General features: G+C 46.1%; 1 protein-coding gene across 2 annotated transcripts in view; it reads right to left on the bottom strand.

The window, feature by feature from the left end:
• BCL2 (BCL2 apoptosis regulator) overlaps nucleotides 1-16,123 on the bottom strand; it is a 97,057-nt gene extending 80,934 nt beyond the window's left edge. The window contains exons 1-2 of one of the 2 annotated variants that reach the window (XM_071453376.1): nucleotides 14,005-16,123; nucleotides 10,243-10,490 (exon numbers count right to left, since the gene is read on the bottom strand). In XM_071453376.1, the coding sequence (XP_071309477.1) occupies nucleotides 10,338-10,490; nucleotides 14,005-14,592 (741 nt within the window). In that variant the 5' untranslated portion in view covers nucleotides 14,593-16,123 and the 3' untranslated portion in view covers nucleotides 10,243-10,337. Of the gene's footprint in view, nucleotides 1-10,242; nucleotides 10,491-14,004 lie in introns of those variants that run through there. The other variant, XM_071453386.1, reaches the window with a different exon arrangement.
• Between the last annotated feature and the right edge of the window lie 6,821 nt (nucleotides 16,124-22,944).

Raw genomic sequence — 22,944 nt, 5'->3', positions numbered from 1 at the left:
CTCCCTTAAGTAGGAATGATGGAGATTTGGGGAGTGTTTGAGAATCATGGAGCCTTTGTCCAAGCTGGCAGCAGGGCAGAAGTTCTGGAAGACAGGCATCTATACGATGCTGTTCCGCTTTGCTTGTTCCACTTTCAGTGAGATGGGCAAAAAAGAATGAAGTGTTCAGAGACCTCAAGGCAGGAGAACCTTTTCTTCCCTGTCTTCAGTCCCCTCATACTTGAACAAACTGTCCTGTCCCAGGGTGAGGATGCCCCTAGCTGATTTAGGATAGATGGATCTGATGGTACTTCCATCTCTTCCCATTCTCCATCCTCTTTCCAGCTTGCCAGGTGGGAAGGCAAGGCTGAACTGCGCTGCAGCCCAGCAACTGTGTGAATGCCCACTGAGAGCTAAATGCCCATTTATGTAACTTCCAGCTAAGCTCTGCTTTCTTTTGGTAAGAAAAGCCATCCTGCCATGTCAAGGTGCAGTGCTGGAATGCACAACGACGACAAAAGGGAACTGCCCCCTCTCCCACTCTCCAAAGCTCAGCTTACTTGGGCTGGGGGCATACAGTCTGCATAAAGGACAGAGAGGCAGTGCTCAGAAAGTAAAAAGTCATTAAAGTGAAAACCCATGAGGCAGATAACAGCTTGCTGCCAGACTTCTCAAAATTTAAGTGTTGATTGTTCAGAATTTATGTCTAGATTTTTCTTAAGAATGCAATTTCCTGGCACATGGTACAAGTCACTCTAGACCTGCATGTCAGCACAGCAGGCATCCTGTTGCAAAGGTTATTATGGAACTATTGAATGTTTTCATGCCAAATTTGTCCAAATTAAGCCGAGGGGAATGGAAATACTTTCCCTGGATAGGTGGTGGTTGCATTAGGTGGGTTTGTTTATAAGGAGAATAAAAGTTACAGCTAAATATAAAAGCAGATATATCATAATATTGTCTGAGAACTTGAATAACATGTCATTCAGCCTGTGTATTGTGGAAAGAACACGAAGGTCAAGTCTAAAATAAGATCAGTGACTGTTTGACAATAGAAACATGTAGGAGGTAGAGCTGGAGAATTTTCCACATTTTTTTCAAATGGCATTTTTCTTTCAAAAAATATCCTTCTCTACCTTGCAACGAGTCTGATGCAAAAAACCTGTTGAACTTCGTGCAAAACATACAGCTGAATTCAGTGTGTTTTTGATCAGCCCCCTGGCAAACCTGTATAAGTAATTTGTGCCAACTGTTTACTTTTTTGCATTATGCTTAGTTGGGAAAATGAAAGAAAGCTGCTCTGTCGCATTTGTGTTTTTAAAGAGTTTCACTTTCTGCTTGAGTCCTCTCATTCTGCTTCCCTGGAAGTCAGAGACTTCAGCAAGTCTATTGCTACCTTTTAAAGGTAAGCACACCTGAATTCCCAGCATTGGGGAGCACACAGAATCCTTGCCAAGGTCAAAAAGAGAGAGAAGGGGAGAAAAAAAACCCAGCCAAACTACTACTTGGAAGTATTTTATAAAATCTAATGCATTCCTTTTTTATTTTGTTCATCCACCAAAATCTAGGGTGAAGACATGATGTTAAGGTCTTGGCATTTGCCAAAGTGCAGTGGAGCTGGGGATTTCAGCCTCTACCCTGCAGCAGGCACAACCATACCTCAGCAAGTCTTGCAGGAGAAAAGGAACTTGCAATCCCAGTCTTGACAGACATCCAATTCCCCCTACTTTTACTTCAGTCAGTGATGTCAGACATACTTTTTATTTGTCCCCTACATTCACTTTCAAATACAGTTACAACCACTTCCCTGTAAAATGTGTTACAAAAGGAGTCTTACAAATGCCCTAATCCCCCTGCCAACAGTTCCAATGGCAAAATCCCATGACTTTAAAGCAAAGGCAAGAAACAGAGCCCAGCTCAAGGCTAAGGCCTGAAGGCAGCTGCCCTTCCTTTCCCTCTGAGCTGTGGTACACAGTCCATGTAGTTTCCAAACCCAATGTTGAAACATTAATTGCCAACTTGTTCCTCCAGGGGAGGACTCTCAGGGTTCCTGGGAGGAAGGGCCTGATAGAGGAAGGAAATATGGGGGTAGAGCATCCTCTCCTCAGCTCCCCCAACCTGTCCCTGTCCTCTGGAGACGCTGCACCAAAGCTCAGGGGGGCAAGGTCCCTGTGCAGGGGAGGACTTGTCCCCTCTGAGGAACCTTCAGTGAGGCTGCAGGAGAGCTGGAGGAAGGAGCCAGTGCCTTGTGGCACACCAGCCTTACCAGGGGGTCAGAAGAAGTCCCAGGCACAGGCTGGCCAGAGCCCACTGCAGGGACAGGTCCTGCTTAGGTTTGTGCTCAATAGCCCCCTTCCGCTTGACCTCCAAACCCAGGGGCAGACACGGCCAAAATTAGTGTCACACTGAGGGCTGGCACACGGTGGCTTAGACCCTAACGATCCCACTGGGAATTCAGTATTGTTCTGGCCCTATTAACAATAATTTGCATGTTGTCTAATGGCCCTGGGAGGAAAAAAATAAAAATAAAAATAAAAAGGGTGGCAGGCCCTGAGGGAAGAGAAGAGGAAATGGGACTGCTGCCATTTTCTTCTGAAACCTGGCAAAGTAAGAAGGCTGACTTTCTTAAGGAGCCAGAGGTAAAACCATTCATTGCAAAATTATTTAATCTCTAACTTAATCATTCAGCCTTCATTGCTTCAAGGCAGGGTTTTGAGAACCCAAGCCATTTAACTACTCTGAAGAGCTCCTGTCAAACCAGCCTGATGGGGACCTTGATCATAGGAAACTGATTTTAGCAGGACTCTGTGTCTCTCCCAAGGCACTGGTGACAGTGATCTTTCAGGATGAGGAGGTGCTCTCAGCAGAAAGGTCTGAAGTGCAGAGGCAAGGGACGTCTGCACACAGTGCTTCCCCATGGAATGTGGAGCCTTACAAATAAAGAGCAGTCAGTAACACTGAGCTGCCACAGTTCCAGTCATTATTTCCTTTTGTTAAGAGGAGTTTCTTTAGGGATCAAAGTCTCCTGAAAACCAAACAAGCTGCCTGTCCATCCCTTCCAAAAGAACAGGTAGTTTATTCCAGCTGTCAGCAATTGCAAACCAAACAGCTCCTCTCCCACTGTCAGTTTTTGCTCTAGGCCAGTTATTAAAGTTAAACAGTTGCGTTTGCAAGAATGATGTATTGTGTCTGCAGGGGGGAAGAGAAGGGAGTAGAGAGACAGGGGGGAAAAAAAAGCAAGCAAGTGTTCTAAAACAAACCCTAGGCCAGTTTGCATAGTTTAACAGTGTGCCAGTGCTGCCTCTTCCTTCAGTCCATTGAACTCCCACAGAAGTCCCAGCCTGCAGGATGTACTACCATGTCACAAGCATCCTTCTCACTGTGTTGGGGAAAATAATTGTTTTTTTTAAAAAAACAGGAAAAAAACAGTTGCTTGTAAAATAAATATACTATTCCCTTGTAAAAGAATCCACTTCATTAGGTATGAAAAAAGGTACAGGTTTCCCCACAACCTGTGCCACCCAGACTGAGAGCAGAGTGGAAAGGCCCCTTCTCATGCTCCTAGAGCACCAGGGAGGTTCCCCAGCTTGCCCCTGGGGCTGAGGAACAGCTTCATTGGCCAAGCTGAGCAGGACCAATTTCTAGAAAGCTGTTGTGGTCCTGGTGGGACACTACTACCTCTGTTCCGCACAGCACAGTCAGAAGGATCTGTGTGGCATCCTGGGCTCCCCTTACAGTGGGGATGCCTGGGGAGGCTGAAGAGCACTCTCAAGGAAAAGGCAGAGGCAGCCTTGCTCCAGTTTTCCACCACTGCACAGCTGTGCCCAACCACCCACTGTAACCAGGGCTCTGCACAACACCTCACTGGTCCCTTTCTGGGTCTGCCCACATGCTCACTGCTGTGTGAGGCTAGACACCACCAGTTTTAGCACCCATACTGAAAAAAAATTGCTGTTGACTCCAAACGGGCAAGGATTCCACACATTCAATCCAGAGCCAAATACATGGATTTTCTACTGCAGGGATTTTTTTTTTCAGACAGCCATGAGCTACTACAGAAGCCTGAACAGACTCCAGGCCAGCTCATTTACTTGCAGCCTTGATTGCCACCTGACATTTCAAGAGATTGGTTTATTTTCTCTCTTGTAAGGGCGCCCTGCTGCGGGACTCCGGCCCCGTGAGGAGCAAAGCCTTTCCCTCAGCCAAGCTCCACAGCAGTGCTGCTAATTACTGCAGATCTGGAAAACAGAGAAAGGAACGGGTCAAGGTGGAATCTGGAAATAACACAGGCATTAGGATTCCTCCTCAGTTATATCTGGGACCTTGCGCATCCAGCAGCAGACAGAGGATTAGATAGTTGGAGAGTGTGATTTAATGTGATGTGCCAGATCACTTCAGGAGAGGGGCTTTGGATATGTCTGACTTGAGGAAAAATTTGCAGACACTTGGAGCACAATGTAGAATTTGCTTCAGTTATGAACCAGGGAGTCATTACTACAGTTTTTCTCTGTCTTTTTTTTTACTCAAGCTGTGAGTTCATTCTTGAGAATGAAACCTCAACAGGTTTTATCTATGTACAGCACTGACCATCTTATTCTGCTAATGGAAATGCCAACTCATTTACTAGAGTATTTATCTTTGATTTATTTCTAACTCTTTTTTCTCTATTAAAAATAAGAGATTAGAAATAGGATCCTCTACTACATCTTATAACAAGTCTGAACATGTGAAAAATATTCTTAAGAAAGGAGCTCACTCTGTTAGAGAAAAGCCTGCAATAGTTATTCCATCACAAAAACAGGCTACAGGACTGACCCATAGATTTCACTGGCCTGCTGTCTGTGGTCTTATTTCATCTTTCTAGTGACTCATGCAAGTCTCTCCAAGGCACATAACAAAAATTTTGTCTCCTAAGCCTCAGTTCAGCAAGATATTTAAGAGTAACTTCAAGCTCATGATTATGCCAAAAGGTTTGATTACTACTCACTTTTAAAAAAAATATTTTAAATCGCTTTTGCTACTTGTATCTGAATATTTAATGAATCTTGTGAATGGAAACACAAGAATGCAAGTGTATAAAGATACCTCCTACAGGTGCATATGATATACCTATGCTACTCCTGAAATGCCACAAACAGCTTTTTCATACAGTGGGAATAGAAAAGGAAAGACAAATTCCTTCTTGAAACACCAAATGAACGGTGCTGATACTTAAAGGAAAACAAATACTATCACTTGCCATTTCTCACTGCTCACCCTTCCCCTACATAAAAACTAGAAATCAACACCTGAAACCCATCTTTTTAATCTGCTTCCATCACAAGGATTGCCAAACATTCAAACAGTGGAACTGAAAAAGTTTAAGCCTAATTTCCATTTGACTTTTTTTTCCTTCTTTTATCTCCTCTCCACTCAAATCTCACCCAAGATACTTTCACAATCTGACTCACTTTGCTCTTTCCCAGGCTAGCAAGCTCCAGCAATGACAAAATGTAATGCTACAGATTTGAGCTTTATTCTAAACTCCAAATTACTAAACTGGACATTTTGTTCAAAATTGTACCTTGTATCACTCCTTTTTTTTAAATTATAGATCATCAGCTCAGTTCATGATAGCATGATGGCAACAACAAATTTCCCATACCTTGTGCGCTATATAGCAAGAATACCTATTTCATATATGGGTTAACTGAAAAAGAGAGATATTAGTGATTTGCCCCATTTCCTATCGTACACTCACTACTAGAGCAAGAAGAGGAAGTTAAGTTCTGACTCTTAGTTACTTTCTCAAACAACTGGGTGATGGCCTCTTTCAGTCCCTATGCGGGGTAAAATGAGGCCTTTCCTTTTTATTGTACCTGGCCCACATTCTTAAATTACTCACCAAAGTGTCCTGAAACCCACTGAGCTGCCTTTTCAATCAACAAAGCAGAATCATTCTTTTCATGCTTCCTAAATAAAATAGCAATAAAATTATGTATGCACTGAAGGATGCAGCCTATTTCTTTCAAAATCACAGAATCACAGAATCATTTGGGTTGGAAAAGACCTCTATGATCATGGAGTCAAACCACAGTCAAATCCAGCTCCTGGTTCTTTTTGCAGAATTTCGATGACAAATACAAGGAGGATTGGCTTGCAACTTTAAATGAGAAATGGCAATGCACAACAGAACCCCAGTCAGCACACGAATAAATTCCATGATGTAGGTGCAGAAACACATCAAGTGCATTTAAAATTACCTTAACAAAACACATGCAGGAGTAAGTTTTCCCTGGATGGATGAGCCAGCAGCACATCCATCCCAGTATCCCCAGTCACCAACCAACACCAGGTGCTCTGGAGGAGAAATAATAGAATTGATAATTTTGAAATAGCATTACCTGGAGAAAGCTCTACACTCAGCACCTGGTGATCTGATTTCAGCAGCTGATGTTACATTTACCCCAAGGTGTATGACTGCCCTTTCCAACAATTTGACTCAAACAGCAGCACAGATGTTTTCCTTACTCTTATAAATAAATATCTAAACTTTTCCTGGATGCAACTCAGTACTTTCACTCACAGCTTTCCCATGAAAACAACTTCCAAAGGTTAATCATGTGTTGCAGAAAAGGCTGGTTCTCTCTATTAGCTGAAAACCTGTGGCTTTTTCATTTGATCTTATTTTTCTTGCCATATATACAAAGTAAACACAACTACAATTGTCCAATTAAGTGCCTCTTCCTGTTCCTATTGAAGTCAATGGCAACACTTTCTAACATCGGATTTGTTTTCTTACTCATTAACTGTAAAACCCAGAAACTGGCAAGGAACTTTCCAGCAAGGGGGAATTTTGTAAAGTCTATCAATATACAATAATTATGACAGCAAACTAACATTAAGATAAAATAACAGAAAATAAATTCCAGACTTTCAGATGCATTTGGAAAAGTTATCTGGTTTCATAGTCTTTTGGAAGCCAAAAGGAAAAAAAAGGCAAAAAAAAAAAGCCATCAGATTGTTAATGAGACTGAAAGCCAGAGTAAAATAAAAATCCCTCAAATCTGTCATCAGCATTCATGTTTGCCAAGGCCTGGATGTTATCCTGCTGGGGAAGAGAAGATTTATGGCATTGCACACCTTCATCCATCCTATTATTATATATGAAATGGAAAATAAAACAGGCCGGTACTGCCCTTAGAAATAATCAGTATTTTGCTGCCACTGAGTAACAAATGTTGTTATTATTATTACTAAATCAGCAGGAGGGCAGCCACGAGGTGCTCATAAATAAATTATTTTTAAAAAACCAACAAACCAAACAGGGCTGGGCTCCACCCTCCCAAGGGTGTGAAGGAAAATAAAACAAGGATGGAGGTGGGCAGGGCAAGGCCAGAGCTGGCACACATAGCTCCCGAGGGCCAGGAGGCAGCGCCCAGCACCCTGCCCAGCACCCAGTGCCCAGTGCCAGCAGCAGGGATGGAAGGGGCAGTCAGGAAGCTGAGGACTGCTGCTCCACCTTGAAGCAGAAAGTAAAAACAGGCAGAGAACCAGAACGTCTCACCATAACCCTGATCACCAAAAGGGATGGAAATGAATCAGGCAACAAGTAAAAATCCTCTTTGCTAACAGGATAGTCATTATTCAATCAGATCTTTTACACTGTTTTTTGGCTCCATGACTGCCCAGGCTGCTGACCCAGTTTGGGGCTACCCAGACCTCAGGTCAGAAGCCAGTGGCCACTGCCTTGCCAGAGCCCTGGGGCAGGACTGTGGTGATAAAAGGCTTTGGTCTGGTTCAGCGAGCGGGCTGCAGAGCAAGATGGGAGACAAGGACACAGCACAACTGCTGGCATCCCGCACCAGCAAGCAGAGAGCCACCACTTCAGCCACCCTTAGCCCAAGCCCCAGCCCAGCACCGCTTGGTGGTGATGGCAGAGCCTGGCTGGCTTTCTGTGCACCAGGCACAAACCACCACACGAGACCAAAACCACAGCAGAGGTTTCAGAGCGACACATGAGCACCACTCCCGTTTCTGCATCCACCTCTCCACCAGGCCCAACCTGCTGAGAGATGACCCTCTCTCATCAAGGACACCCGTATTGAGCACCAGGGCTCAATGTTTGCTGGCCATGCAGTACAAAGTTCCCATGCTGCCTTAGGAAGCCCGGGCCCTAGGATCTGGCTGCTGGGAAAATGCTTCTGCTCCACATGCAATTTCACACATCACTGCATAGGTCTTGTGATTCTCCTGCTAGAGCCGTGCTTTGCCATCGGAGGAACGCTTGTGCCTCGGCAGAAAAATTCAACTGGATTTTCTCCATGGATTACCGACTCTGAATTTCAAGCTACATACTCAAAAAACTAAGCTCCTTACTGTCCAGCAGAGCGAACACAGCAGCTTGGGAGATGCCTGTGTTAGTGCAGACACAGAACAAACTTATTTCTTGATATTGAAAGTAAAGTAAAACTTTTTAATAGGATTGCTGTTTGAACTTTACAGTTCTTTGCAAGATCAAGGCAAATGACATCATCTCCAGAAGTGAGACCCCTGGTTCTGAAATTTTAAAGGTCACAGTCAATACATTTTTTTTGTTTTTTTAGAAAAAAAACAGACTTCTGAGAAAATATGCAGCCCACTGTTTTTGCAAGTTACAGAGAAAGCTATTATAAATGAAAAGGACTAGAGAACCACAATCATTTTCTCTTTCTGCCCTAGCACTTCTCCTTGCTTCGGCACAGATCCTCCGCAGAACAAATTTCTTTTTCTTCAGCAACAGCAAAAAGAAAAATATTTTGATAATATTTTGAGAATTTGATTATAAACCCACAAAGCCACAAAAACTGGCAAAGGACCTAGAAGGTGCTACACTTGAAACTGCCAATTCACTTATTTAACTGAGTGGATTTCAGATAGTTTCCTTTACCAGTCAAACAGTGACTTGGGGTTAGCCCCACTGGGGATTGAGTCGTTACAAGGCCGCGCATCGCCGCTGAAGAAAGCCAAAGCTCCTCTGCTCCATGCTCTCCTTGGCAAAGCACCTGGCATCCCTCTGCAAGCCAGGTGAAGTCCTGTGCTGACAGAGCAAGAGGCTTTTGCTTGGGACTTGCACAAGAAGCAGCGTGTTGTGCAGGAGGGTGCCTAGCAGAGCAGCCCAAATCCAGAGCCCAGAAGGGATGGGATTTTGGTCAGTGCCCCACGCACAAGCTCTGGAAGGGCCCTGTGCCACACTGGTCCATGATCTCTAGCTCTGTCCTGGAGGCAGATGCCTCTGCCATCCCTCACCTTCATGACACAGCCATGGACCACTGCAGGGCACAGAGATCCTCCCAGCTTCCTTTCCAAGGTGTGCCACCAAGCAAAGAAAATTAATTATTCAATAGGCACAAAATAAAAGAGTAAAAAGAGTAATAAATCATCAGTGATTAGGACAGTCAGCTCAGGAGAAGAGAAAGCTGGGGTCTTGTTGCTCATCTAAGAAGCATTTATTCATTTGGCTGTGGACAGCCACCTGAGAAAACACATCAGACTGCAGGAATTAGACACCCTAGTTCTTCCTCCTCCACCAAAAGAAATCTCACCCCTGCAGAATTAGAAGGAGACCTGTTGCCAGAGGGGAAGATACCTCAGCAAAATCAGCAGCCACCTGGAAGGTGAAACCTCCAGAGATGTTGGAGATGTGATGCCCCACTGCCAGGCTGGAGAAAGAAAGTCTCATTGCCAAAGCTCAGGAAAGGCCTAAACTAAGGAGCTGCCAGGAAAAGTGGGGACTTCTCCTCAGATGCTTTTGCAGGTGAGGATGGCACCTAAGTGACAGCAGCTGGGCCAAAGGGTGTCTGCCAGCTTTGGGACATGGAGATTCTTGGGAATGGTGTCCCATACAGCCCTGAAGTCCCTCCCTTCTCTCAAGGCAGAATCAGCTCCTGACTAGCTCGGGTGAGGAACAGTGAGAAGCCAGGGACTTCCATCACCACTCTGGCTAGGCAGGCACTTGGAGGATACAAGTGCTTATGCTCCATCTAAGGTCCTCTTCAGACATCTAAATCCTTCTCCGTATGTGGCCTTAACTCTCGAGCAGAATATAAACAACCACAACAAAGGAACAGAATCACATGAAAGCACATGGCCATTGCATTCCTGGTTCAAATGTAAATACAGTAATTTAAAATTAGGTGTTCTTGGCTGAATCTTCTCTCTGGTTCTCTTACCTGGGCTTCTTCTCATACTTTATATCAAAATGTACATGTCTATGTAAATATGATGGTACAGAAGGAGTTCTGTAGTGCTCATGCTCTTGTTTTTTTCTTTAACAGCTTGGGGAGAAAGCCATATGTTGGACTACAAGTGCCCAGAGCCAAGCATTGATCCCACGTCTGTTAGGGTGTGTGCCCAAAGAGGGAACCCATCACTGCAAGACAAACACAGTTGTTTCTCCCACACCAACTGCATCCCTTCAGTGTTCCCCACGTCAACGTCAAAAAAAGTTGCCAAGTGCGACAGGCCACTGCCAAGCCAGTCCTTCTGTAGCTCTGGAAATTAAAATGAAGCCATTAAGTTTTTAATCAGAAAGCACATATTATACCAAGTACCACAAAATTGCAGAGATGAGCTAGTTCTCCTCTTTTTTTCTTTTTTAATACAATTAAGATGTTATCAGGCCAAAGTACAATATTGCGGTATCCTGGCCAAAGTGAAAATCTTTGAAAGCAGCATTTATTTGCCACCAGAACCACAAGCTAATAATGCAGATTACGTGCAGTTCCCATCTGTTGCTTTTTCTAAGTTTTGAACAAACCCATGAGGCTGTGTATTGTAAGGGCATTAACAACCCCAGACACCATTATCAGCAATGTCTAGTGCCTAAAATTTATACTCCACCAGCTATATACCCCTCCCACCCTGCCCTTCGATATGTTTTCCTTCTTTGTTTCCCTTGCAATATAAAGAATTCACATCCTGAAAACACACTGTCAACTTATAGAATGGATTCAGACCAAACAGACAAACAAGAAAAACACGTCAACCAAATTTCAGACCTGAGTGTAAGACACAGGCCCATTCATGAGACACAAGGCCCATGCTGCCCAAATTACCTGCTGTGTAAAACATGCTCTCATGACTAAATGTGACACTCTCTTCTCTGGTACTGTGCAGCCTCTAATAAACTTACCACTCCACAAACTAACAGGGAGCCAAAATATAAAGGAGGAGAAGGCTACAGCAGCCAGGGCTCCTGCCTGTTGTAGCACCCTGCATGACAGGGAGATCTTGCAAGAGGCTGTCCTGAAGTCCTACCAAACATGACCACATACAAAGCCACTCTGGAAAAGCCATTTATGAATAAGGTTCATACATGGGGTATGGTGCAAGAGGCAAGTTGAAGACCAAGCACATGTATTAAAGCATCCTTTTACACTGACAGATCCTGAAATCAAGAAAAAAAAAAAAAGATAAAAAAGAAAAAAGAAAAATCCACTGCCTCATGTCCTCCTTGATTTCTTCTGCCTGAAGAGAGGATCCCAAAAGCTGTGTTTGCAACTTCATGTTAGTCTTTTGTTCTTTGTAACCAGCTATAAGGTTTTGCCTGTGTTTAATAATGCTAGGGCTCAAAGGTACCAGCCATATACCAGAGAGACAAGCAAAAGCCACCTTCAGGTAGTATTTTGCACATCTTCCATGCGTACATTACAAATAACAAGAGACAGTAAACAGTATCACGTGCATCCAAATTCTGGAGCTTTTGTTGACAGGAAACCTCAATAAACAATTAAATGGCTATTGATAAGAAGAATCCTTTCCTTTTAAGGGCAGTGATTGCTTACAGTCCGAGTTTCTTGTACTTCTAACTGTCAAGCAACAGCTCCAGCACTCGCCTCCTCTGGCCAATCACGCCTGGTCACACCTGTCTTTTCACATTCTCGGTTTTATTCATTATTTATGTTTCTCTTTACACAATACACCCACAGGACAATACATCTCCAGCATGCTCACGATTTGATCCAAAGCTCACTGGAGTCAACAGAATGACTTCACTGGCTCTGGAGCTAACCAAGGGCCCCAGCTCTGCAGACGGGCTTCCAGCCTGAGGAGGGACTTACGCACAAGTCAGGCATCCCAGCCCAGAAGTGCAATTCCAAAATCCCTAACCCTTTAGCTGCTCGTCTCTGAACAAGCCAAGCTCTCCAAAAGCCGGAACCATTCAGGGTTTTTTTTTTTCCCTCCAGTTATCTGTTTTGTGAAAAAAGACCCCCACAGCACTAACAAACCCTCTGTAGTGATCCATGAACTAGGGGGTCAGGGGATAGACCTGCCTCTCCCAAGTGTGGTCCCAACAACCAAGTGCTGGAGTCATGCTGTGTGTATGTGTGTATATACGTAAGTGTGTGTCTGTGTATGTGTGCCTATTTGTATATAATACACAGACACACAGACACACACACACACATTTTTTGCTCCCCCTTCTGGCCCCATGAATCTTGATTTTTTTTTTTTCTTCTTGATGGAAGCAGAGGAGAGCAGGAGAACAATCCTGCCTCCAGTGTGACTTGTAGGCAGGGATCAGCAGCACTCCTCTGGGAGGTGCGCAGTGTGGATTCCTGGTGAGAAAAGGGCCCCAAAGCCTTGCTCCCTCTGTTATAGCAGCAGGAGATGTCCTCTGCATCGCTGGACATGAATCCCCTTTAGTCAGGCAGGTTCAGCAGCAGGGAAGGCAACACCTTCATTTTTTAACAGAGATAGTCAATGCAGGCAGCACATTATTTAGCCTAACACTGATTTACCAAGAGACCCAGTGCTAACAAACACCAAGCTTGAAAAACATGTTAACTGGGAAACATACATGTAATTTACATTTTTCTACATACACCTCTTAAAGGTGTGCTGTGTAATTGAGTCAGCTTTCTGTATTTCACAGGAGAACCTGAAACTGCCAGTGTCCTACCTAGCTGACCTCCATTTCTAGGTGAGTTTTGCCAGCTCTCAACATAGGTTTCTTCTTCAGTATAACTTTTGCCATTTCTCCCTCCAAAACAGTAATATCATAAGCTCTACGCATACAACAACAGGTTTGGTTTGTGGGAGAGCAGCTGAGACCACATTTTGTTCCAGTACATCAACTAATAAAGGAAAAAAGGAAATAAATACCCTTCTGATTCAATGCAGTTACTTATTCTGGAAGGAGAGGGAGAGAGGAAAAGCTTTTAACTGACTACAAGTGAAAAAGCTGTCCATTTTCCACCAGTGGAAAGCTTCCCTCTCTAGTTGATGCTGAAGCCTGCCCCAGACAGAGGTGATCTCTACCCTAGAAACACAGCCACTCATCAGATCACAACAAATACTCATTTTCCAGAACAAGCCCACAGACACGTCTCCCAGCACCTTTGTTTCATCTCAAGAGAAAGATTTTTCACTCTAGACTTATTTTATCCCATAAAACCCCACTCCAGTGACAACCACAGCTGCAGACACTGTCACTGATGGCCACCTGCTTGCTGGCAACACCAGCATCCCATGTTTGTTGCACACCAGTCTGGTACATCACCCCTCGCGGGTAGGGATACTGCAAGCACACACACACAGGTGGCCCCTGCTGTCCCGACACTGCCTGGGACCTACTGCAGTGTGTATGCCTCTTCTGGCATGGGCATCCGTGCTGCCCCCTCCCACCCCACTGCACGACACTGCCTTGGCTAGGAACCTGCCCTGGCTAGGAACCTGCCTCCATTCTGCCAGCAGGTGAGGGTGGACAGGAGAAGTGGAGACCACAGCAAAGTGGAGACCGCAGATGAAGACAGAGCCTTGACCACCCCTTTTGTTCACAAGCTGTAGCAGTTCCCCTCAACTCAAACCACTCCACCCTACCCTGCATGGAGATGAAACTTGACAACTGGCAAAAGGCCTGCACTGCTTTGGCACATTGCACTGCAGACACCCCCTGGGCAAACCTTTTGCTGCCACGAGTGCAATCCTGGGCACTGCCCAACCTGGGGTCCCACCAGCCACAGGCTGGAGCCGGGAGAGGAACCGAGCAGTCAAGGCACTTACCCAGCCTCCGTTGTCCTGGATCCAGTTGTGCAGCTGCCGGTTCAGGTACTCGGTCATCCAGGCGGCGATGCTGTCCACGAGGTGAGACATCTCCCGGTTGACGCTCTCCACACACATCACACCGCCAAACTCAAAGAAGGCCACAATTCTGCCCCAGTTAACCCCATCTCGGAAGAGCTCCTCCACCACCGCCACGAAGCGGCTCCTGGCCGTGAGGGGCGTCAGGTGCAGCTGGCCGGACATTTGGGCAAAGTCCCTCTGGTAGCGTCGGGAGAACTCATCCCCTGCCTGGCGCAGGACGAGGTGCACGACCTGGGGTGCGGGGCGCAGCCCCTCGGCCGGGGGCGCATGGCTAGCAGCAGCCGAGCCGGGGGGCTCGGGGTGCGGAGACACCAGCCCAGTGTGATCAGAGGAAGTCCCAGCAGCAGCAGCAGCAACCGCAGCAGCAGCAGGAGCAGAGAGACCTGGAGGCAGGGATGCCCTGTCCTCACTGGCAGGCCAGTCGTATCCCCTCTGAGAGAGTTTATAGTGGATGTACTTCAGCACTATCTCCCGGTTATCGTAACCTCTTCTCCCCGGATGAGCCATAATTCCCACGAGGAAGCAGCAAGAGGAAGGGAGAGAGGAAGAAGAGGAGCAGGATGAACCCAAAAAAGTAAAGCAGCCAATAATAATAAAATTAATAACACCAAAAATTATAATCCAGTTATTGTATTGGACACGGTTTCATTCATGCTGGTGTGGGGGAGCTCTCGGGGTCTCGGAGGTACTTTTGTCTTCTCAGTGTTTCCTCCTTGGTTTGAGATGCACGGCATAAATAGGGATTAGAATGCTGCAAATACTTTACTTCCAGGTGCACATTTATTACTTATTATAAATTTACTTTAGGACCATTTCCTCCTCGGTGTTGAAATACATCTTAAAAAATATTATACCGACTCAAAATCAGGTGCATTTTCCCCTAGGTGCTGGACTACCACGGACACGAAAGAGCGGACGAACACACACTGTAAAAATTGCAATTCAACACAATTTGCTAAAGCAGCCTTGGATGGACGTTAATCCAATGCACTTTATGCTAGAAACCTCAACATTAGGTTTTGGGTTTTTTTGTTACACAAACTAAATTTCCTCTGTAAAGTACTTACTTGGACTATAAATATGTTCCTCTGTCAAGTTTCCTCTAAAAGAAAAATAGCAACAATAAAATCCAAACATCACAAGTCTTCAGAAGCGTGAAGTTCTGGTTGCTTTGATGCTTCAAGTCAACAAGGGGATGGGAAAGGGGCAAAAAAAAAAATAAATTCTACGATTTCAAATGTTTTTTCCCAGACTCCTGTTTAACAGACATCTCCAAAGATGTGTCAAAGCTCAGAAAATCCCGCCTCGCAGACCGGGAAGGCGAACAACCCCAAAGAGACGGAAAATCCTGGAGACCAGATGAACCACATTTGAATCCAAGCTCTCGCAGAAGTGCTCTGTTTTTCCCTCCAGTGCAACGTACAGACATATGCATTTACGTAGTTTCATTCAGACACCGATCGCAGGAACCCGGTGCTTCCACACACACGCACGCACACACCCAAAAAATTAAAAATTAAAAAAAAATTGTATGGATTTAGGAAATTAATTCTTTTTCACAAGAAAGAGCGCCAAAAATATTAATTAAAAAACGAAAATAAAAATAAAGAAGGAAAATTGCTTTTGACTGCTGCCATTTCCCGAGCAGCTTTGTATCGGCGGAGGAAGAGCCCCTGGCGCTGCCGAAGAGGGGCGCGGACGGGGCGTGTGTGCGGTGTGACTGGTGCCGATGGGGACCGCGGCCGCGGCGCCGCTGCCCGCCCGCCCGCCCGCCCGCGCAGCCCCGCGCACCCCGCCGGCCGGGGGCGGCTCCTCCGGGCGCTCCGCGCTGCTGCTGCCGGCGGCGGCGGCTCCGGACGGCGGCGGCGGCAGCGGCGGCTCCGAGCGGCGGCGGGCGCGGGCGGGGAGCTCTCCCGGCGGCGGCGGCGGCGGCGGCAGCGGCGGGGGGAGCGGAGCGGAGCGGCGGGGGCGGGGAGAGGCGGGGAGGAGCGGAGCCCGAGGGGTGGCTCCGGCCCCGCGCGGCGTAGCCGGGCGCGGTGGTTTCCTAGAGCTCCGCCTCACGCTTCATTCAAGAAAAGGGGGAAATGGGGAGGGGGGGTGCTTAAAAGAAAAAAAAAGAAGAAGAAAAAAAAATATAGGCGGCGGCGGGGGGAGGAGAGCAGCCCCCCGCGGTCCGGGCCCGCCCTCCATCGCGGCGCGGGCCTGGGGCCGGCGGCGGGGCGGCGGAGGAGGTGCGGAGAGCGGCGGAGCGGCGGGCGCGGAGGGGCGGCGGGCTCCAGGGCCGCGGGTGCTGCTGCCGGCCCCGCCGCCACCGCCGCCCGTGCGGAGCAAGCGGCGGCGGGGCTGGGGGCTGCCGGCTCTCCACGGCGGAGCGCGTCCCGCTCCGCGCCGCCGCCGCCGCCCCGCGCGGATTCATTTAAATATTTTTTTTTTTAATAAATGAAACGGGGAGGGAGATATAAAAAAAAAAAAAAAAAAAAAAAAAAAAAAAGAAGTCCGAATGCACCTTTTTAAAAAGCAAAGTGGCCCGCTGCAGGCGTGCGGGGCGCCGTGCATTTTGGTTGGAGCGTGTGCGCGGCCCGCGGAGCGGTGCGCTGCCGATGCCGCCGGCCCGGCTGTCCGGGTGCCCCCCGCCGTGCGGGCCATGCGGGGTCCCGCACACCTGCTCCGCGCAGGCCGCCCTCCCGGCCCGTCTTCAGGGACAGGCAGGGAGTTAGGTTTTAGGACTTTTTGTAGAAACGGAGCTCAGGTTTGTCCCTGTGCCCCGGCCTGCAGAATTTTTTTACATTGAAGAGCGGCATTGAGGAGCTGCTTGAAGATGAGGTCAATCAGGAGCTGACCAAAGAAGTAGAGTTAACCTTTAAAGCTGATTAAACCCACAGAGCTGGGAAATAGCGGTGGCTCAGACCCCTTGCCATGCCGAGCCCCGACAATGGGGGCCAGGGATGTGTAATGCTGGGACTGCCCCAGCTGAAATGGGGCACCATACCGGGGAAATGCCAAGCCGAACGGGAGAAGGTCATCCCCGGCGCCTTTCTCTGCTCAGTACAGGAGGGGGAAAAGAGACGTTTGATAAATTCTTCCAGTTTTTGTCGATATAAGGGTGATTGGGATGACAATCTCATCTGTAAACTCCCCCGAAGCTAAAAGGAATAAAATGCATAAACAAAGCTGTGACCATGAGTTCTCTTGGACAGGGGGCACTGGGAATGAATGTACCCTGCCTTCCAAGTATGCTTTTAGAGATAGTTCCTTCAGGTACGGACTGGTCACGCGTGGTTCACAGCGTGACTGCTCCTCTGAGGAAAAGGCACTGGTGTGGGAAGGGTGAGCAGGTGTCCCTCCAACAGAGGAAGGGGAACTCTCCGCGTCCAAACGAGACGGATTCTCCTAAACGGAGCTCACCTGTGCCCTCGGTGATCCGGGTTTTGTTTCGAGGCCGCACCGAGGAATTGGTTTCTGCCATGTACGAAACAGCACCTTTCCAGGTGCCTGAGGCGGCCTTCAGGGTGTTTAACCCTTCTGGCGTCTGTTTTTAGGGGGGCACGGGGAGACACTCGGCACCATACCTAGTGCCAGCATCTTCCCCTCTCTCCCTCTCTTCCTGTCTCCTCTTCCTCTCCCTGCTCTCTCTCCTCTCCGACGGGCGGCTGTTGCCACCCAGCGGCCGCCGCTCGCCCCGGGCTCGGCCCCGACAGCCCCCGGACCCCGCTCCGTCCTGAGGGAGCTCGGAGCTCGCTCGCCTCATACCCGCCCGGGAAACTGCGGGGGCGAGGCGGTGCTCTCTCATCCGTCCTGTGTGCATTCCTGCCGCCGATGTGTGAGACGGGGATGGCTGTGGATGGTTGAGTTCTTCAGGGTTAAGAGGGACAGAGATTGCAGGACAGCAAGTGAAATGAGTTCAGATAAGACTGATGATGCTCTGTGAGATCGTGGACTAAGGGCTGTACCTGACCAGGGTGAGTGTGTAACTCACAGCATGGTTTAATGATAGACCACAAGCGCATCTCATCTCCATCCATATGAAAGACTCCCAAAAGTAAAGTGCTTGCAATGAACTGAGGGATGGCTTCTGATGGCAGAAATGCAGACAAGGGATCTGTCAACCAAGTAACAATATCACCTTCATATTCATTCACCGAAAGAGAACAAAGAACGAGAGGTCTCTCAAAACTGAAAGTAACCTGACATTTCCATGTAACATTTCCATGGTTTAAATGGGACAAGTGATAGAGGAAATCAGAATGGCCATAGCCAACCTGGATGCTCATTCAGTCTGTCACTGTGCTGGTGATTGAATCTAATGCAATTGGTCCTGCAACTGAAAATGCATCAGACAGAGATGTTGAGTAACACAGAAACCCTGTCTAGGTGCACAATGAAGTCCTAGCAAGATCAGTTTTAAAGCCCAAAGAGTAAATCACTATGAGATGGATACAAAAGGTGCATATAAAATCAATGGGATTTTGTAAGGAGGAATTGAAAATATCACTGATTTTATGGTATTTAAAGGTATTTTGCATGTAGAAATGCAAGTGAGGGCAGCTAAATGAACAGAGTGTACTGAGGACACAGTCAGTAAAATAGGAGTTTCATAATTTATAACTGATTCCTGATGGAAACAGGTACAGCAAAATTTTATGGGATACCCTGTTTGAAAGGGATTTAGTGATGATGCTTTTTCCTCACCAGCTCCACATTCAACACTTTGTTATGGGAATGATAGCTCCCAGCTTTTAAAAAAAGTTTAATAGGAAAATAGTGGTCATGGTTCACCAGAAAGCTTGCTAACACCAAACACAGCTGAGACTGTACCAAAAAATATAAAAAACACGAGGGAAAAATCCCAGGAAGCGTTTGCTTTAAGCAAGGGTATTAGCATTGGGTGATGGGAAACAAAAACTGTGCCTTGAAGAACGACAAATTGGGACTCTGTAAAAAAGCAAAACAAAATTATGCACACTTGAAGCCTTGTTCTTAACATTAAACATCAAAAGCATTGCATCTGACCTGTATGGCTCTAATTGAAGGGAGCGGCATCTTAAAAGCAATTATGCTACCTGAATGGGTGATAAACATCTATTACAGTGTCACGAGTTTGCATCACAGCACTGCTTTTCACCTTGCTTGTTTGTCTGAGCTCAGCAGGATAAAACAACAGTTAAGAAGATATCCAAAACAAAGGCAATATGGTTTTGGAGGCAGATGGAAGAAATGGCAAGAGAAGCTCAGGATTTCTTAAGGAACATGCAATCAGTGCATAAAGTCAGCTTAAGAAATCATGGGGCATTTAGGTAGCAGAATAAGATGCTGCCTACTCAAGATCTGATCCTGCAAGTCCTTCCACACACATTTACCTTTATGTGAGTCAGCCCACTGAAGTTAATCAGACTTAGAAGAATTAGCTGTACAAAGAATTGGAACTTGATTAGGAATACAAGCAGCAGCTCACCTGCAAGAAAGCTCTTTTGACACTGAAGAGAAGTGAAAGCATTGCCATTTAGGCATCAGTCAGGTCTGGTAGCATGAGGGACAGATTATTTTCTTGAGACGGCTTTCTTATCCATGCTTGGGCAACTGACAAGACAGGATCCTGGAAAGCCTGCTCTTTCTTCAGTGGCCTCCCAGATGCCCCCTGCTACATCATTATTAACAAATTATGTAGAAAAGTTTGTAATGTCTGGCAACTCTAAACTTCCCAACAACCTGAAAGCAGACACCTTTTCCCTGTACCTTTGTGTTAACATCAACAGGCTTTCAGCAGCAATCCTGGTCCCTGGTGACCTGCCCACCCTTTCATTTCCTTGGCTCATGTGCAGGGAAGTTAGAGAGAAGCAAATGGTTGTTTAAAGCCCTGCCTGAGCAGGCACGAAACAAGCAGGATGTGTGTTTGCACTCACAGTGAGCAATGACATTGCCACATTTTTTTTCTGAAAATCTGCAGGGGTTTTCTATTCTGGAAAAAAATCAAAACCACCATCACCACCAATCAAAACCCCCAACAACAGTAAGCTAAATTGGAGTGACCTGAAAAAAGCATTTAGAGCAACATAGGTAAATACACCTATGACATCAGAAGAGATCCATTGCCTTATGGTGTTGGAGTACAGCTTAAATACTGGTGTTACTGAAGGAGTCCACTAAGACCGTGCCCACAGGTGGGAATTTGCACATATGCAAATCACCAAGCTGCTCCTCACACAGCCAATGGCTCTGTAAATGCTTTTTGGTGCCATGTCCAGTGAGGTATTTGTCTGTGCCACCCACCCTGCTTCCCTCAGTTCCAGGCATTCAGTGCTGCTCCCTCCCATGCCAGCATTCATTTACTCTGCATGCCTTTGTTCCTGCAAGAGCTTTCTAACTCACCCTGAGTAAAACTAACCACCAACCACATGACCTTCATGTTTGTTTCTGTCCGTGAGACCACAATACCCACAGAGGATCTATGGTATCTCTGCCAAGCTGGATGAAATGTCTTGAAAGCAATATTCTTGTAGAGACTTGCATGGATGCACATAAATCTCTGCTATCAGGTGCCACCATTTATTGCTTAGACTCTCTCAGCTGGTTTGCTCAACGCGTGGCCCAGCATTGCTGCCTAGGAAGCAGCTGTCTGTTGTATATTTAAAAATCATTTTTCTGCATGAAAAAAAGCATAGGAAAAGGTACTACCCTTGAAGCCTGGATGCATATTTTCCTCATTCTTAACCAGGATGATGGCAGGCTAACCTGAACAAACTTTCTCGCTTCTTCAGAGTGCATTCCTGAAATGGGAGATTGCCTTTTATCTTGCTGGTGTTGCAAATGCTGCAGGTGTGGAGTGGATCCTTTTTGGCTGGAAGCGCTTACAGAGCAGATAATGCTACTGTAAAACACTTAAAGCACACCCAACCTGCAATTATGGTTTATTTCATGGGGTTTAATTGCGCTCATCAGGAAAGGCAGCTGGATGAGATACTTGGATAATATCCTTAGGGTCCAACATAGCAAACAGCTCCTGGCTTTCAGATGCCTTTTACTGTACTCATCCCTCAACCATCTTCACTTCTTGTCAGGATGCATAGGCCCCATGGTTTGGATTGGAAGGAGGCAAACAGCCCTGGATATCTTTTTCTCTGACATCTCTTGTGGCAGTACTCTTGCACTTCTCTATGTGGCAATAGGGTCTTGCCTTCACAAGAGCTGAGCTGTCTCGTCACCTTTCGCAAGACACCAACCTGTGCTGGTGACTGAGGCAGTGCCGCCCATGCCCTGTCTTTGTGCTCTGTGGAAAAGGATTGGACACCAGCTTCCCAGATGAAACTGCAGAGGAGCAAAGCAGGCAGGTTCTGCACGAAGGAATAGGCAATCAAAACAGTCTTCTAGACAAACAGGAACATCCATCTCTGCTTCATAAACTTTTATTACACCTGTTAAAATTTCTTAAAGCAAAAAGGGGGGAAAACACTTTTTTGAGTAAATGCTTTGAAATAAAGACCAACACACTTCATTTTAACAACTTTGAAGCACCTGTTAGCTTTGAAAAGGCTGTTCCCCTCAGCTGCAAGTAACCTGTGTCATTAAAAATTTTATTTTAGACCTAATTTTATACACTTATTTACAGTTGCTATCTTTACAGATTTAACACCTTTTTTGGTCAAGGGAGTTGATTCTTGGTGCTTGGTAGCATGACTGTGTTAATCATGCATGTTTTGCTCTTGCCCCTTATGTTTATTTACGTTGCTCTAGCAGCACAACTACAGAATCAACTTGAGAGTTAGAACTGGAAAGGTTTAAAATTAACATGGGGATTCCCCTCCAAGCTGAAAACAAACTTGTTTTTAACCTAAAGAAAAAAAATTTCAGACTGGATTGATGGTATTCTACCACAGAGGAGACTTAGTATAATATTCATCAAGGTTTCCCCAAACAGCAAACCTTCCCAATCAAGTCTATGAAATGAATCTCCCACATCAAATTAGATTCTGCCCCACCCCCCCTCCAAAAATTAGATACGCATCTTTTGGGTTAAAAAAAAATAATTTCACTTTCCACTTCTGTCAGTGCAAGTTTCATCCAAAAGCTTACCAGCATTTTTTCCTCCCACTGCAGACCATCACCCACATTTAACCTTTTCCACCAATTTAGAGCAACTTAGGTTGAAAGTAGTAAAAGAGAGGATGAGAGGCATGGCAAGACAGACACCTTTTGAAGTCTCCCTCCAATGACAGAGGAAAGGAAATTACTTCATGAGGTTTTTACTACCAGCTTTTGACAGACAATCATGCACATACCTACTCTACAGCATGCCTTATACTGGCTGGGCAGGAAAAAACCCAATTAAATGGAACTACAAGATAATCTTATTTCACTTACAAGCTAAATTATGAAAAAGATTGAGGAGAAATCTAGTTTGGCCTGCTACTTGTACTGAAGTGGAAAAAACAGGAGCTCCAGTTGCAAAATGGCCTTCTCCCATTTAAAACCTTAGAATGTTGGGGAATTAAAAGATTAACGCCAGCAACGCATTTTAGACAGCATATGCTTTCCTCAATCCATCTTTGATTCTGCCTCTCTGATAATTTAATACAAATGTCTCTTTAAAAGATTGAGCATTTACAATTTTGAATTTACTTTGAGAGTAAGTATCTTAGCACTATTTTTTCTTCACTATTATGCTGGGGGCAAGCTACACACTCAAGCCTGTGGTTCCTACCACAGAACTCCAACATAATACAGTGATTTTCTACACAGCTGCGTGCTCAGTGCTCGTACAGAAAGACATCTGCCCTAACTATTACTTCTATTGTTTTCTGCTAGGAAGAATGAGCATCGCTTGGCTCCTCAGGATTCTCAAAAGCACTTCCAGAGAGCACAAGC

Source organism: Agelaius tricolor, unplaced genomic scaffold, assembly GCF_023055355.1.
Source record: "Agelaius tricolor isolate 1412-34295 unplaced genomic scaffold, bAgeTri1.0.p SCAF_2, whole genome shotgun sequence".
NCBI lineage: Eukaryota > Metazoa > Chordata > Aves > Passeriformes > Icteridae > Agelaius > Agelaius tricolor.
The sequence above is the reverse complement of the archived record's forward strand: the minus strand, read 5'-3'. Positions and strand labels throughout refer to the sequence as shown.